Source organism: Carettochelys insculpta, chromosome 1, assembly GCF_033958435.1.
Source record: "Carettochelys insculpta isolate YL-2023 chromosome 1, ASM3395843v1, whole genome shotgun sequence".
NCBI classification, from domain to species: Eukaryota; Metazoa; Chordata; order Testudines; family Carettochelyidae; genus Carettochelys; species Carettochelys insculpta.
In genome coordinates this window covers 188,786,128-188,803,464 of record NC_134137.1, presented here as the reverse complement: position 1 = coordinate 188,803,464, position 17,337 = coordinate 188,786,128, and the positions used below count along the sequence as shown (strand labels likewise).

General features: G+C 41.1%; 1 protein-coding gene across 1 annotated transcript in view; it reads left to right on the top strand.

The window, feature by feature from the left end:
• Positions 1 to 17,337, top strand: part of NCAM2 (neural cell adhesion molecule 2) — a 591,660-nt gene that overhangs the window by 289,466 nt on the left and 284,857 nt on the right. The window contains exons 2-3 of the mRNA XM_074983463.1: positions 12,810 to 12,884; positions 15,883 to 16,089. Of these exons, the coding sequence (XP_074839564.1) occupies positions 12,810 to 12,884; positions 15,883 to 16,089 (282 nt within the window). The remainder of the gene's footprint in view (positions 1 to 12,809; positions 12,885 to 15,882; positions 16,090 to 17,337) is intronic.

Below are 17,337 nucleotides of genomic sequence, written 5' to 3'. Positions count from 1 at the left end.
ATAGGATGAGGTGGAGAGGCCACCTCCAGCCTCATACTTTTGGGCATCTGCGACTGTCCCAGCCATCTTATTGACTAGAGGGAGCAGGATTACCTGAGGCAGAATGCAGGTGGTGGGGGCAAGTGGCAGCAGCAGCTGAAGGGGCTTGCCTCCTCTTGGCCTTCCCCGCACCCCTACATTCACCATGTGGGGCAAGTGGCAGTTTGCACTGCTCTGCTGCTATCTCCCAGCTCACTAAGTTCCACTTCTCCCCAGGCAGCTGCGAGAACTCTGCCCAATAGGGCTCAGCAGGGTGTCGTGTGGTGAGTGTGGCATGGAGGGAGACAGGTGGGAGGTGACACCCTGCAGTCATTGCTACCATCTGCCACTCATCTCTGCCCTGGTCCTGGCCAGGCTGGATGGAGAGGGGGACGGAGTAAGGTTGAGGGCAAAGTAGGAAGGAGTCAGGGCATGCATCATGGGGGGAGAGGGGTGGTTGCACGAAGCCCCGTGCCTGAGGGAGTGGGGAGGGGGTTGCCTTACCTCCCCCTTGGGGTGGCCCTGAGGGCAGGCACCAGAGAAGTCAAGTCATGTAGCTAATGGCACCATAATGTTCATGCCCCAGACTGAAGGAAATCCGGTAGGAAATAGCCCAGGGCTCTATGCATCTCATGTTCGGTGTTCAGCATACTCAGGGTCCTGGGTAAGTTCACCCAGTGAAATAGGACAATCTGGCTACGTCTACACGTGCAGCCAACATCGAAATAGCTTATTTCGATGTTGCGACATCGAAATAGACTATTTCGATGAATAACGTCTACACGTCCTCCAGGGCCAGCAACGTCGATGTTCAACTTCGACGTTGCTCAGCCCAACATCGAAATAGGCGCAGCGAGGGAACGTCTACACGTCAAAGTAGCACACATCGAAATAGGGATGCCAGGCACAGCTGCAGACAGGGTCACAGGGCGGACTCAACAGCAAGGCGCTCCCTTAAAGGGCCCCTCCCAGACACAGTTGCACTAAACAACACAAGATACACAGAGCTGACAACTGGTTGCAGACCCTGTGCCTGCAGCATAGATCCCCAGCTGCCGCAGAAGCAGCCAGAAGCCCTGGGCTAAGGGCTGCTGCCCACGGTGACCATAGAGCCCCGCAGGGGCTGGAGAGAGAGCATCTCTCAACCCCCCAGCTGACGGCCACCATGGAGGACCCAGCAATTTCGACGTTGCGGGATGCGGATCGTCTACACGGTCCCTACTTCGACGTTGAACGTCGAAGTAGGGCGCTATTCCTATCTCCTCATGAGGTTAGCGACTTCGACGTCTCGCCGCCTAACGTCGAAGTTAACTTCGAAATAGCGCCCGACGCATGTAGACGCGACGGGTGCTATTTCGAAGTTGGTGCCGCTACTTCGAAGTAGCGTGCACGTGTAGACGCAGCTTCTGTGTTCCCTACTGCCACTGCATGAAAGAGTGAAGCACCTTGACCAGAGAAACAAGGGGGCAGAAGTCTGGCATGCCAACTGTTAGGCTGCCTGGCCCTCCAATCATCCTTTTACAAGCTGACAATTCTGTAATCTCCAAAGTGAAGAAAGGCTGGAGGTTTTCTGACTGCATTGTAAAAGGAAGCCTTCAGTGTTCGCTAGCTCATATCTGAACTAAATGATTTGCATGCTCTTTTTCACTAAGGCTCACTTAGCATTTTACATCCATAAGGCCTTTCTTTAATTCTGCTCTGTTTTGGCCTGCAGCTTTTAAGATAGATAGATAGATATATGTGTGCTTTATAGATATATGTGCTTTATAGCTCTTTGATTTGATACAGAAACTGTTCTGTTCATATCTTCTCTCTTTTTGCAGTCTATAACTTTGCAGGTCATTTGTATGACATTTTTGTAATTCTGTCTCTGCTGAATTTATCCTGGAAATGAGTCAACATGTTCAGATAAAAATAAGAACCAATCTGAAGATTTGCTCTAAATTCAAAGTGATTTTGAACCATCTTTTCTACCAAAAGTTGAGTTAACTTTTAACATTTTCTTTCTACTTTCCACATCAAGCCAACATACAGAATTCAAATAAAATATCCCCAAAAGCCAAGATCTAGCAACCATATACTCTTTGTGTGTTCCTAACTAGACTAAATTTAGGAACAAATAGAAATGTTGAAGAGGACCTGGTTTGAGGGTCTTTTTGGTTGTTTTTTTTGTTTTGGGGGATTGTTTTATAACAATCAGAACATTTAAAGTGTTATTGCTTAAGCATCTGAATGTTGTTTACTTAAATTAAAATAAAGTCCAATCACTACATGGAGTATCAGGAGCTTTAAAAAGGCTTAGTTGGGTGGGGGGCACCTAGGACAATAAGGAAAAAGGAACTTAAAATAAAAATGAAGTGGATGAAACCTGATACTTACTAGAATGTTAACTTTAACTTTGTCATGTTCCAGCATGAAAGAAACAAGTCTGTAAAGCTACATGCACACATCAGCATTATTTCGAATTACACAACTATACACAATAGTGCATTCTGAAATAGCACCCAGCATATATAGCAAGTCTGGACACAGTGCCTATTTTGAAATAGTGCCATTTGGGCATCATTATGGCTTATTTTGAGATAGTGCTATTCCATGTCTTAAGTATCCAGAGGGGTAGCTGTGTTAGTCTGTATCCGCAAACACAACAAGAAGTCCCATGGAACCTTGTAGACTAACAGATATTTTGGAGCATAAGCTCTTGTGGGCAAAGACCCACTTCGTCAGATGCAATGTCATGGAGATTCCAGAGGTCTAATTATACAGGCTCATGAAAAGGAGGGAGTCCGGAGTTGACGAGGTCAGTTCAGTCAGGAAGGATGTTGCCCACTTCCAGCAGCTGATGTGAAGGTGTGAAGTTCAAGAGAGAAGAAACTGGTTTTGTAGTTGGGCAGCCACTCCCAGTCTCTGTTCAATCCTTGATTGGTGCTGTCAAATTTGCTAATGAATTGTAGCTCTGCAGTTTTTCTTTGGAGTCATTTTTAAGGGTTTTGTTTGTTTGTTTGTTTGTCTATTTGTCTGTTTGTTTCTAACAGGATGGTACTTTTAAATCTGTTAGTGAGTATCCAGGGAGATTGAAGTGTTCTCCTACAAGTTTTTGTAGGTTGCCATTCCTGATACCTGATTTGTGCCCATTTATTCTTTTATGTAGAGACTGTCCGGTTGGCCAATGTATATGGCATAGGGGCATTGCTGATACATGAGAGCATATATTACATTAGTAGATGTGCAGGTGAATGAGTCCCTGATGATGTGACTGATGTGGTTAGGTCTCCTATGACTGTGTCACTGATGTAGATGTGTGGACAGAGCTGGCACCAAGGCTTGTTGCAGGGATTGGTTCCTGAGTTAGAGTTACTGTGTTGTGGTCTATGATTGCTGAGGAGAATTTTTTTCAGGCTGGCAGGCTGTCTGTAGGCAAGGACTGACCAGCCTCCCAAGGACTGTGGGAGTGAGAGATCATTGTCCAGCGTGGGTTGTAGATCACTGATGATGCGCTGGAGAGTCTCTAGCTGGGGGAGCTGTATGTGATGGCCAGTGGTGTTCTGTTGTTTTTTCTTGTTGGGCCTGTCTTGTAGCAGGTGGCTTCTGGGTACATGTCTGGCTCTGTTAATCTATTTCTTCACTGCCTTAGGTGGGTATTGTAGTTTTAAGAAAGCTTGATAAAGGTTTTGTATGTATTTGTCTCTGTCTGCGACATCATCAGATTACCTAACACCAAGTGCTGTCCACTGAAGCAAACTCAAGTGAGATGCAAATTTTTTGTGCTGTGAAATCTCTTCATAATATTTTAATTTTAATTGCATGTCATACTCCAAATAAGTGATGAGTGCACTTCTGCTAGCCTTGTAGTGGACTCTGCTTGACTTTCCCGTCTGAGGGACTGGAGCAAATGCGGTTGTACCTCAGTGCTTGGCTGTATACAATGGATGGTGTGGTGTGCCCTAGATAGAAGCTGGAGGCATGTAAGTAAGCATAGCAGTCCATGGGTTTCTGGTATAGGGTGGGGTTTATGTGACCATCACTTATTTGCACTGTAGTGTCCAGGAAGTGGATCTCTTGTGTGGACTGCTCCAAGCTGAGGTTGATGGTGGGGTGGAAACTGTTGCAATTATGGTGGAACTCTCCAACAGCCCCTTTCCCATGAGTCCAGGTGATGAAGATATCATCTATGTAGTGCAAGTAGAGGAGGGGCACTAGGGGATGACAGATGAGGAAGTGTTGTTCTTGGTCAGCTATAAAAATGTTGGCATACTCTGGGGCCATGCAAGTGCCCATAGCAGTGCCACCGATTTAACGGTATAATTTTTCCTCAAATCTGAAATAGTTGTGGGTGAGGACACCAGTTGTGCCCGGGCTTCATCAGGGATGCTGTTCCTAACAGCTTAAAGTCCATCTTCCAATATCCCACATCTTTTAAGTTTTCCTCTTTCTTAGTTTCCTTGTGAATCAACGTCACCCTGGATGTTTCCCAACCCTGTTAAGCAGGTAGCTCAACATCAGAATCCTGCCACTCCTTTAGAAATTCAACAACTCTCTGTCGCTACTGAAACCATTGTACAGAAGAGGAATTGTGTATTCCCCTCTAGCTTCCTCTTAATTCATACTTCATTCAGTACTGTAGAATGGTACCTCCCTAAGGATGGGTGAGTATTTTGACTTCCTTCACTAGTTCCCCCCAGCAGTTGTTATTATGGTAGCAGTGTTTTTCACAGTGTGTTCCCCTGAAAGTGGCATGCCAGGAATGCTTTGTAAATGTTCACTGGCTTGCACTGCAACATCTTGGAAACATAGGAAGAAGCAGTATTGTGTCAGAACCAGCAGGCAGCAAATGATTGAATTCCGGTTTCTGTGTAACAGTTATAAATATATCCTCTGCTGGCTTGAGTCTGTCAAACAGCTTAATTGACCTGATCGGCAAAGTATTTTCTCATGCATCTAGAGACCTTAAAACCAGACTCTGTTTCCTGTGTAATTTAATGTACTAGTTGTTGATGTATTGCAATAACCTTAAAATGTGCTCAGTGCTGTAAACAGGCATCATCAGGCTACCTAACACCTTACATATCCAAGTGGTTTTCATCGAAGTAAACTTAGATGAAATGTAAAACTTTTTTGTGCTGTGAAGTTTCTTCATAATATTTTAGTTTTAATTAAATGTCATACTCCAAATAAGTGATGAACACATTTCTACTATCCTTGTAATGGACTCTCTGCTTCACTACCTCATAAGCACAGATTGCTAGACTAATCAATTAGGCAATATTTCCTGTTCTAATTTATATAAAGGAATATTTTTCTCTTCCTAATTACATGAAGCAATGCCAGCAAAGGGCAGCATTGGCTAGGCTGCAAAAATGGGGCAGATGGTCTGATATTTTCCTATTTTGTAAATATTAAAGTACCATATGTAGAAATTGTGATTTAATTTTGATTTTGGGGCTGTAGCTACTATATCTTTATAGAGTTTATTATTGGGTTCATGCTTAGAATTATACGTGTGGTTCAGCATTTTTGCCAAGCCTCTTAAGATAGAGAAAAGATAGGACTATTTCATAAGTGTATTTCATTCTTGGAGGAAAAGCATGCCCTAGTTTTGCTTTGACCTTTCATAGTGCAGTGTTATTTTTATAAACTTTGTAGAACATGTGACTTAATATGCTGAATTTGCATAGTTCCATCATGTAAAACTATGCTGTGTAATGAAAGTCTCCAAACAGTGTTACTGAGAAACTATTAATTGCTGAAGAAAATCTTCCAGACTAGAAATAAAAGTACTACACCATACAATGGGGCTGTGTGCTGACAGAGGAACTCTGTAAGTTTCCTCATAACTGGGATGTGCATCCAGACTCTGACTTCTTGTGGTCTGCCAATCACCAGATTTATTTATTGTGTGACTGGCTAATTTAGTTTTATACCAATTTTTTTGTATTTTTTTTAAAGTGGAAGAGACCTTGAGAGGTCATTGAGTCAGGTCCCCTGCGCTCGTAGCAGGACCTATCACCATCCCTGACAGATTTTTTTTCTTCTAGAGCTAACATGCCCCACACCCTTGAAAGGCCCTCTCAAGGCTTCAGCTCACAAGCCTGGGTTTGCAAGTTTGCTGTGCTAACCACTGAGCTATCCTTCCTCCCGGGGGTTTACTTCTCACTCCCTCTTATACAGTAGTTATTATGGATAAGTTAGTATATAGAGGAAGGCTTATCTGGGTACATCATGGATTTCTGTATAGTTTATGGCCCACCTGTACTGTAACAAAAATATCCATTATGACTCCATCTACACTAGAGAGTTTTGTAGACAAAATTTGGGTTTTGTAGACAGAACTCGTGGAGTAGCTACACACAAAATGTGTTGTTTTTGACAGAAACTGTTGACAAAAAAGGTGTGTAGATGCTCTGGGTGGCCCTTTTGTCTACAGAGTATATCGAAAGATCAATCCACTTTTATATGTCGATGCAATCTGTCAACAGAAGTTTTGTTGGAACATCTCTTCCAACAGGAACTTCTGTAGACAGATGCATCTAGCGTAGATATAGCCTATGTGTTTGTTTTTAAACTCTTTTCCTTTGCTTCACAAAGCATTTGTCCATTTATACAGCTTCTTAACTGTCCATTGTGGGGGACCTGCCACATCTCCGTGGACTTTAGGGATGAAGGGTAAAATTGGAGCATAGTTCTAGGACTGACAGGAAAGTCAGTTCAAGAATCTGGTAATGCCACAGACAATGTGCTCCAATTATACCCTCTCCCAGACTCCATGGTCATCAGAACTATGTTCAAATAAGAGCATTATTCTTTGACTTAAGAACAGTGGTATGTGACTTTTTCACTGGCTATGAGCTAGTGGGCCTCATGGGTGTGCTGACCCGCTACTGAGGAACTCAAAAGCTATGTTTACACAACAGTGCTTTGTTGACAGAAGTCGCTGTCAGAAGAGATTTCCTGACAAAACTCCTGTTGACAGAGTACAGCCACACACAAAAGCAAATCAGGAAAGTGCTCAGCTCTGTCTACAGACCTGTTAACAGAGCAGACTAGCCCATCTGCTCTTTCGACAAAACATGCACCTGGAAGCACAGCAGACAGGGCTGCCCATTGTTCTGGATGCCCTGTCTGTCAAGAGAAGTCCCCCGCCCCCTTAGAGCAACCACACAGCTCTTTTGTCCACATAATCCATGGACAGCAGAGATATGCCTGAAAGCTTTGAGGCAGAATGCTGCTGGCAAAAGTGATGTGTTGAGATACTGTTGACAAATCCCTTTTTAATTTTTTTTTTGTTATCACTCCATGAGTTTTGTTGAAAAAGCTGAGGTTTTGCGGGCAAAACTTGCTAGTGTAACCATAGCCAACCAGTTTCAGAGAGAGCATCTCCACAACCAATGCCTGGTCCCATGCGGTAGAAAATGAGTAAGTGCTCATGCCTTACACTGCAAACCTTTCCCCAGACTGCACAAGAGAGTTGCCAATGGAAGCTTGAAAACATACAGTTACCTCCTTTCGGTGTCCCAATAGGAGTTAAATATTTTTGCATATTTGGTCACAAAGGTATGCCCTATGCCAGCCGGGAGCATGCTGGCTATCCCAGGAAAGCAAGCATGATCAAGCTAACACTCTAGAAATAGCAGTGTGGATACCAAAGCATGAGTGTCACCGTGGACTAGTTACATGAATGCAAGCCTGCCCTATGCCCTGAGTCTGTATTCAGGTGGCTAGCCCATCCTGCTATAGACGCCACATGTCTAAATTTAGTCCATTAGCTTGAGAAGAGCAGGTGCATTTCTGTGTACCCAGAGTGAGAGGCATGCTCCCAGCTGCAGAGCAGACATACCCAAACGCATGTATCAGCAACTTTTTGGTAGTAAATGTATTCACATGATTTCTTCAGTTTCTTCTAGATGTGATACTGGCTTCCTTGCCTCCAAATCCAAATTCTTCTAGTTAAATGGCAAATCTGTTACCTTTTCAAGAAATTTTTTTTAAATATGCTACTTCATGTTATTTTGTGCTGTGCCCTACACGGGTAGTTTCATTGGTTCAGTGTTCAGCACACTAGGTAAGAGATAGACCTCTTCCTTTTTCATAATTATGAGCTGCAATGTGTGGATCTTCTGACGTGTGAATCTGAATGTCTGTGATTACTCTGGACAAACCTTCACACACACAGTAATGGGAGAAGGAAGCACCTTCATTCCCATTCTGGGAATTAGATTTGTTCAAAATACATAAGACTAAGCATTACTTATTGGGCTTATCTATATGAGTGCTGGAGGAGAGGAGCAGAGAGGCAGTAGTTTGCTGTAATGTGAATCAGTCTGCACCTGACTGAGTGCACCAACTCCAATTTGTTTTAAGACTTCTGGAGTCCTTTGTTGCAGTCTACTAAGTTCAGTGCCTATTCAGTTAGGTGAGTCCATTTTTGTGTTCGCACAAAGCTGCCATAGCACTACTTTTGCAGTCCAACTGCCATTATACACTGTTTTGTGAGCACCCATTACTACCCCATTCTTTGACCTGCATGCTCTCTACTTCTCTAATGGAAGTCCTCTCTCTCATTTCAAAACGGGCATGGAGCCAGAATTGGCCCGTGTGCCCAGGATACAATTGTTTCAGTATTGCTACAATATTACTGCAGAAGCCTTTACATCATGTCTCAAGCAGCCACTTGGAGCCACACTGAGACTCTAAATCTGTCTCTCTCTCTCTAGGATGAAATGTTGGTTGCAGCAAGCTCTGAAGGCCAGTCACTGGAATAAATATGTATTGATGAAACCTCAGCACATAAGTGTCTGTCCTCATAATTTATTATAAAATTCTACAGCTGTGCTAGCTTCCATTCTGGCTGCTGCACGACTGCAGTTCCTGTTGGCAGCTGTGAGTGGCGTGTGGTTCTATTGGCGGTGCACATTTGCACATCCCTTGGTGCACATAACAAAATTATTCTGGCTAGGGAAAGAAAAAAAATAAAGGGAACATTCATCTATATCCCCCAACATCCAGCCTTCTTCCCACCATTCCTCCCTCCTGCCACACTCCCTGCTCACTCCTCTCTGTGCATGTGTTCAAATGGTGGCTGCTCAGCCAGACAATCAGCTTCTCTCTCATGCCAAAGCCTGGACTATCAACCATTTGCAAGCCAAAGCGATGGAGGACAAATGCCCATCTATGTGTTTTCCTTTTGTTTTGCCCAGCCAAGAAAATGTTACCCCCCCCACCCCCAGAAAATCTTGCATTTACTCAAAATAACAGATAGCAGTATGGCACCACTGCAGCCTATGCACCACTTCCCATCTGACAGCAAGTTCAACTCGTGAAAACATTCACTTGTATAAAATCCATACATTGTATTGCTTTAATGGTTCCAAGGAAAGGAGTTGGGTTATCATCATCATCTTACATGACATAGACAAGGTCATTGCATGTCCATAAGGGTACCAAGGCTGCAGCTGTCTGCTGAAGTATATACTCTCTGTAACAGGCATTCAAATGGGAAAAGATGTATAACTTAGGGGTAACATAGCTTTATCGCTCTTAATTGGATTACAGAGACTTACACAGAGAGGGACTGGGAACTGGCTTCAGTCAATCAGTGGAGAATCAGTTCTGATTTTCTCTGCACCTTCAGCATGTCTGCAGGGGAAATAAAGCAGAATTTAACACAGATTAGTTGTTTTCATTTGGTCTGGATATTCTGTGGGATAACTGTGTGGTCACTGCCTCCAGTATCACTTACAATTCTCTTCTACTCGTACAGCTTTTCTGGAAGGTAGGGGAACCATTTCAGTGAAGTGTTTCATGAGCGAGAGAGAGAGAGAGAGAGAAAAATATTGCTGGTCTGACTTAGCCTCTCCGAATTCTATTCTCCTGCCTCTGTGTAATGTCACTGACAGTCAGGACAGCTTAAAAGGGTTGTGTAGGAAATGACTATCCAGCTCGCCCCCAGATGCCCCCTCCATGCTTCTGCAATCCTATTTGACCTCACATAAGCACTAGCAACACATATCAAAACTACAAAGACAAACTGGGAACATAATTCCCAGCTTCCAATGGACAAATGCAAATGCAAAAAACCTCTATTGTCCACCCCAACATCCTAGCCTTTCTTATGCATGCATCTGACCTCTGTGGGCCTTCTAAGCCTGGGGAGAATCTCATGGAGATCTCACTGAAGATTCCGTTCTCCTGAAATTGAAAGGAAGAGGAGAGGTAGAGGCTGTTTGATGTTGTAGAAGGGAAAAAGACAGGTGGGTCACCAGAGACAATATTGCTATGGCAAAAGGCACCATAGAGGGATATAGGAACATTGCAGAGGTTACTTTGGAGGCAGCATAAAAGCAGAATGTTCTTCTGCAGAGCATGCAGCTAGCAGATACACAGGCAATCTGAACAAAAAGCAGTCAAGTAGCACTTTAAAGACTAGCAAAATAGTTTATTAGGTGAGCTTTCGTGGGACAGACCCACTTCTTCAGACCAATCTGGTGCCTTGAATCAGAGCCCAGCCATGTTTTTAAGCCCCTGGAAAATATAAGGTAGTGGAAATACCAGCATCTATTTCATGCTTTACCTCCACAGCCATGCTTCCAAGGGCCATCTCCCTCCCTGCAATTGTTCTCACAGCTCTTGGCAGTGAGAATAATTGCAACTGAAATTGCTGCTCTTTCAAGCCTCTTTATGCCCTGATAACTTTGAGACCTGACACTCAGCTCTCAAGGGCCTAAGAACAACACAAGACAGAAGCTTAAATCTTTTCTTGTCTGTGAATATGAACTTCTCCCCCCGAACCCCAGTTGTTGCATGCTGCCCTCCTCTGTGCTGTGTTGTTTCAAAGCTGTTTCTTTGTTGTTTGAATTAAATGTGTACTTATTGTTTATGAATTATTTTGACTCATCAAACTTGTTAGCATTGCATTTTACTCAGAAAAAATGTAAATTTTGCATAAATGATAGGATTTTACAAAGGGACAAAGATATAAACACAAGATAAAACTAAGGATTGATACAACATGCTACTTCAACATGCACAATAGAACATATTGCCCAGAATACATTTCCCCCCATCACCTCCAGGGTAACAGATGGACTTTCAATCTCATGCCTGAAACAGAGAAGCTGTGAGAGTAAGCAACAGGACAACACTGCGTTGCAGCTGTGCATGTGCATGGGGGGCGGTGACTGGACTGACAGCTCTGACAGTCCAGACTTTGGGCCTTGGGCCTTGTGTCTTTAAGGCAACCATATTTCCCCATCCCAAATACGGGACGGGGAAGTATGGGAGGGAGGGGCAGCTCCTTTCAGCTCCACCAAGCTCTGGGGAACCAGGAAAGCAGCGGTAGCTGCTTGCCTCCCTGAGAGCCCAGGGGAAGCGGCAGCCTCCAGTGCTTGGGAAGAGGCAGCCACCAGCCCCCCCAAGAGCCCAGGGAAGCAGCAGCCACTGGCACTCCCTGGAAGCCTCAGGGGTAGTGGCAGGGATGCAGCAGCTGCCCGTGCTGTTCTCATGTCTCCTCTGTTTTCTCTTTCACAAACTAAATAAACCTAATTATTTCAATCATTCCTCAATTGTCATGTTTTCTAGACCTTTAATCATTTTTTTGTTGCTCTTCTCTGGACCCTTTTTAATTTCTCTACATTGGACTCGAATACTCCATTCAAAATGTGATCATCACAGAGTAGAGCAGAAGTATTACTTGTCATGTGTTGCTTATGACCCTCCAGTTAATGCATCCCAGAATGATGTTTGCTTTTTATTGCAACATTGTCATGCCATTGACTCATATTTAGCTTATGGTTCACTATGACTTCTACATTCCTTTCTGCGGTACTCCTTCCTAGGCAGTCACTTCCCATTTTATATGTGTGAAACTGATGGCTCTTTCCATAATAGGTTGGATTGCCATCTATTGATGGTAATAATAGCTATGCAGGGCTCTATTATATATGAAATACACTTTCAGGTATATTTTGGGGTTTCTGCTTTCATTATTTATTCTGCAGTTAAAACAGTACCACTAGTACTGTATAATAAGATTTTAAAGTGTTATCAAATGTTGCATATTCCTTGATGAAAGAGGTTTTGTCATGTACAATAATTTTGATAGAAATTTTCCCCACACCCAACTGTCCTCTCAAGATGACTCTATCTGTGCCAGCTAACTCAGACTTGCCTGGCTTAGAGAGAAGAGATGTTCAGTTCCAGTGTAGGTATTCAGGCTCAGCCTGGAGCCTGGAATCTAGGCCTGAGGGTCAGGGGAGAGTCCTGGTCTACAGCCCAAGCCCAAATGCCCGGTAACAGATTGTTAGCCTGAGGCCTGCAAGCCCAAGTCAGCTGGTACAGGCCAACCATAGGTAATTAGTTCCAATGCAGACATATCTTCAGACCCCCATGATAATGCTAGGCCAAGGAACTGATGAGGTGAAACCTTAGGTCCTTTTGGCCGTCTTCAGCATATTCAGGGTATATAGGAATAACTAATCATAACTCTGTGTGTGTGTGAGTATTTATATATAATATAAAGATGAAAACATAGAATCTCCAAGACATTTCTCAACAAGTTAACTTTAGTGAAATTTTATATTTTGTGTCTAAAACATGATCTCTGGCTTAGTCTTAGATATATCTCCTCACCACTATTTATGTTATATAATACACACTCGTGGGATATAACTATATTTAGCTGACACTCTTCATTTTTCATTGCACAGTCTGTACATCACATATTGTAAGGTGTGCAGGTATCTTTTAACTGATACATGTAAAATATTCTCATGCAATACTTAATTTGTATTTTCCAGCTCTTCTTCAAGTGACAATTTCACTCAGCAAGGTAGAGCTTAGTGTGGGCGAATCCAAATTCTTCACATGCACAGGTATGTTTCTCATTATATCCCCAGGTATGTTTCACTAAATTTTCAGATCAATCTTTGCATAATTTTAATGCTGTTAATTTTGTTAAGATTCTTTGCATATAAAGTGTATTGTTTCAATATTTTCATTGCATTCTGATAGCTTGCATGTTGTGATAAATAGCAAGTCCTGCTTGGCTTCATGTAGCATATGCTTTCAATCTACAGATTGTTGATTTTAGATGCCAAATAGACTAAATTGTTTATTTTGAAATTGATTGCCATTAGTTTAAATTATTTATGTATGTTAATATTATGCTTTATTAAAATAATGTTACTCATCTAAATACTAATATTAGAATTAATATATAAGATCATAATTGAATCATTTTTGGTAAATAGCTAATGAATAAATTAGACATAGCATGACTGAGTGACTCTTCTATAATTCAATCAAGCTTAGATAACTTAAAAAGTTAAAATTAATTTTATATTCCTCATAAAATCAACTTTTTATCCAGAAGAAGTTCTAGCAGCACTTTAATAAACTTTGTCAAAGAGTTTATTTTTTGAACTTAGGATATGAACCTGAAAAGTACTGAAAGCTTTTAAGCATCAAAGCTGCCATCAAGTGGGCTTAGATAGGGGTCTATTTTATCACCTCTAATTGAAGGTGTATGTGGAGATGTTAAAAGGGTTAGTGTGGACATGGAGGGTGAAATTTTGACCCCATTTAAGTCAATGGGAGTTTTGTCAGGCTTGGTTCTGTGGTGCTGAGGTAGTTTTAGTATGCTGCTGACATCCAGCTCTAAGGATGAAATTATGGTGCCACTGAAGTTAGTGGAAAATTATTACTGACTTTTAAAAGGTCAGGATTTCACTCTGCTTCTTTGTCTTGTCTTGTATAATTGGCGAGATCCAAGGTTTTGGCCAGTGCTAAGTTGAGATTTCTGCCTGGGTGAGACAGTTGCTTTATTTTTATGACCAGGAGTGAATTACCTGCTGGAATTAGGATTTTGCTATTAATTGTTCTTATTTAAAAACACCAGGAAACTTGAAGTTCTTTTAAGTGTTTTGTAAATCAAATCAGTGACTGATGTGCACAACCTTTTGTGTAATATCAGATGTGCACTTAGGGTCACAATTATCCATGCATTAAGATGAAAATATTCATATTAATATTGTCAAAATATGTAATCAGTAGTCTGTAAACAATGCTACACTTTCATTGTGGCAACAATGGAACTGCTGGATCTTTTAAATGTTATTAGCTAAGAGTTAATTATTTTTTTTAAATGATTCATCAGTCGACTGACTCATACTGTGGGAAATATGTGCCCTTAGAACTCTTGTTAGCACAACTACCAGCACTCCATAGACTTAAAAGCTGAGGGTGAAAACAGGATCCTGTGTTGGTTCAAACCAATCCTGAGCCTTTTTGCACTCCTGTCTCACAGGGTGGTATCTCAGGTTTGTTTGAACATCCTTCTGTTCAGTCACACAAGTTGACTCAACCTTGTGGAATTTTCAGCTGTCACTGTTCATTGGGGCATGAAAACTCTTTGAGCTTTCCACAAGAGATTGTCAATCACCTGCAGAAACCAGTCTCCACAGCTAGAGGCTCAGGGAGGTTTTTCACATGCTTGAGAGCCTTGCTGATGTCATTCTCATAATCCATTGGGGAAAACAAAGGTTCCCGGTTCTGTTCCCTTGGCAAATATGTTATTTGATGTCACATAGCTGCTATACAGATATCTCTGCACAGAAATAACCCTCTTCATATTAGGATCTTAATTTAATTCCAAGTTGTGGGGAGAGTATTCAACTCTCTATGGAGCAGAGTGTGGTAGTACAGGTTGGATCTTTCTAGTCTGGCACCCTCAGGACTTGGCTGGTGCCAAAGGAGAGAATTTGCTGGATCACAGGAGGTCAATGTTGTCAAGCATCATTACAAAAATGCTTGCTGGGCTCTTTGGAGACATTTTGGGGTAAATTACAGCCAAATAACAGCACAGAAAACTGAAAGCCAGGACTGATATCTAGAAACACTCTTTATCGTACCTCGGGAAACTTGGTCACCCCCATGGGAAGTGGCTGTCCAGGTAATTAAAGTCATGCCAGATTAGGGATGTTGCTGGACTGGAGAGTTTCAACCTGTACCAGGATTTGATAGTGAATCTGGTCCACTGTTTTCTCCATATCTAGCACTTACTTACTTCTGGGGGGATTTATGCGAGCCAGTCAGACGAGCCAGTCAGACAGAGGGGCTGCAGTTTATTAATGATGACTTGAACAGGAAAAGGAGGAAAAATAAATAAAAAAAAAATGGCAAAATGAAGTTGTAATCCTTGTTCAAAACTGTTTCCTTCAACAAATATTATTATTATTATTATTATTATTATTATTGTTGTTGTTGTTGTTGTTGTTGTTGTTGTTGTTGCACACAATAATTTGATCCATAAACAAATTTTTGCTTTTGGTTTAGATAGACTATATTGAAAACATATCTGTGAGAGAAATATTAATAGATTGGCTCAATAAAGGGAGCACTTTTGGGAGTTTTTTCATCTTTCTTTAAAAAGAAATGCAGATAGGCTGGGACCAAGAAGAACAATTATGCTAACACTTGAACAATAGAGTATATTTACAAAAAAAAAGAAAAAAAGTCAAACCTTTAGCACCTAATAGTTGACTAATAGTTTTATTTACTATTACTTGTTTATTATATTTCCTAATAAAATTGTTAGTCTTTAAGGTGTTATATGACTGCTTGTTTTGGGTGTTTTTTGTTTTGTTATTATTTTGGTGATACCCACTTCATCTGGACAAATAAACATTTTCCTAATTCTTATTAGTATAAATTTTTAAATTATGGCCATTTTACTGGCTGGATTCCCTTTTGTTATTTTTACAACTTTTATTCCCTCTTTACACAAGCCAAGCTGGACATTGCAAAGAAAGAACTCAACTGAATGTTACTGAGTGTCTAGCTGAACTTTACTTTGAACATTGCGTTTTGTAGCGATTGGTGAGCCAGACCTTATAGACTGGTATAACCCACAAGGAGAGAAGATCACTTCTAGTCAAAGAGTGGTGATTCAGAAAGAAGGTGTTAGATCACGGCTAACCATTTACAATGCAAATGTAGAAGATGCTGGGATATATCGGTGTCAAGCAACTGATGCAAAAGGACAGACTCAAGAAGCTACTGTTGTTTTGGAAATTTATCGTAAGTGAAAAACCTATCAATAAAAAGAAAGGATCTATATTGTATTGCATTTGCTATGCAGAAAGTTAAAACTAAATAAACATGTATATTTCTATATAAATCTCATTTTAGGCATGATAGCTTTATTTGCTTCAATCAATATGGCTGTGTCTACACTACAAAAATAACTTTGAAATTGCTTACTTTGAAGTACAACTTCGAACTAAGCAACTTTGAGGTAGAGTATCTACACACACACCCTACTTTGAAGTTAAACTTTGAAGCAGGGCTCTACTCCAATCTCGGGAAAGGAGTAAGGACTTTGAAGTTGGGCTCCCTATTTCGAAGTTAAGTAAGGCAAAAATGTGTGTAGACTCTCTGCTGGCTACTTCAATGTAGTGCCTAACTCTGAAGTTAACTTTGAAGCTAGTTCCTAGTGTAGACGCACCCTACGTGTGTTGCAAAAAAGACTTCAGTGGAATTAATATCAGAATACATTAATTCAGTATGGTATAGCATCACTTACCTAATCTCTTGAAAGTTTTATCATGAGGCTGTACCTCTTCCATGAAAAGGCAAAAAAAAAAGTTTGTGTGTATGTCTGCGTGCGTGTATGCATATGTGTGTGTGTGTGAGAGAGAGAGAGAGAGAGGTGCACCAAAATAAATCCTTTTAAAATAGTCAAGATGCAACACAGACTGTTTGAAACTGCTTTCAATAAAATGTCTTTAATTCATTTTTGTTTCCTGTTCTTGGTTGTATAAAGGACTTCTGTGGCATAAAATTCTATTTATTATGTATAAATATTTATAAGCCACCAAAGAAGCACTATTATGTTTCAAATAGGATTAAACAATTAATAGAGTTATTTCTTCACATATAAACATACTGCATTATGCAAAAGTCTTATATAAAAGCATCCTATGGAAAGTTTGTCAAATTGTAACTGATATCACTTTAAAAACATAGACTATTAAACTGAATGTTTACATCAATTAGAAATATATAATATGCATAATGTGTCATACAACAGAGGCTTAAGACTAATGCAAAACCAGTAAGAAGGGGCCATATTTTCCATTAGTATTTAAGCACAATTCCTTATCAATTTAAATGGTGACTTTTGCTGGAATATTCATGACTTGATATGATTCATGGTCAGGCCAAGACTCAGAAACTGAAATGCAAGAGTGAAATGCAAAATAAAACAGTAAAATGCAATAACTTTAAAGGTACACTTGATACCAAATGATAGATAGTTTTTTTTTC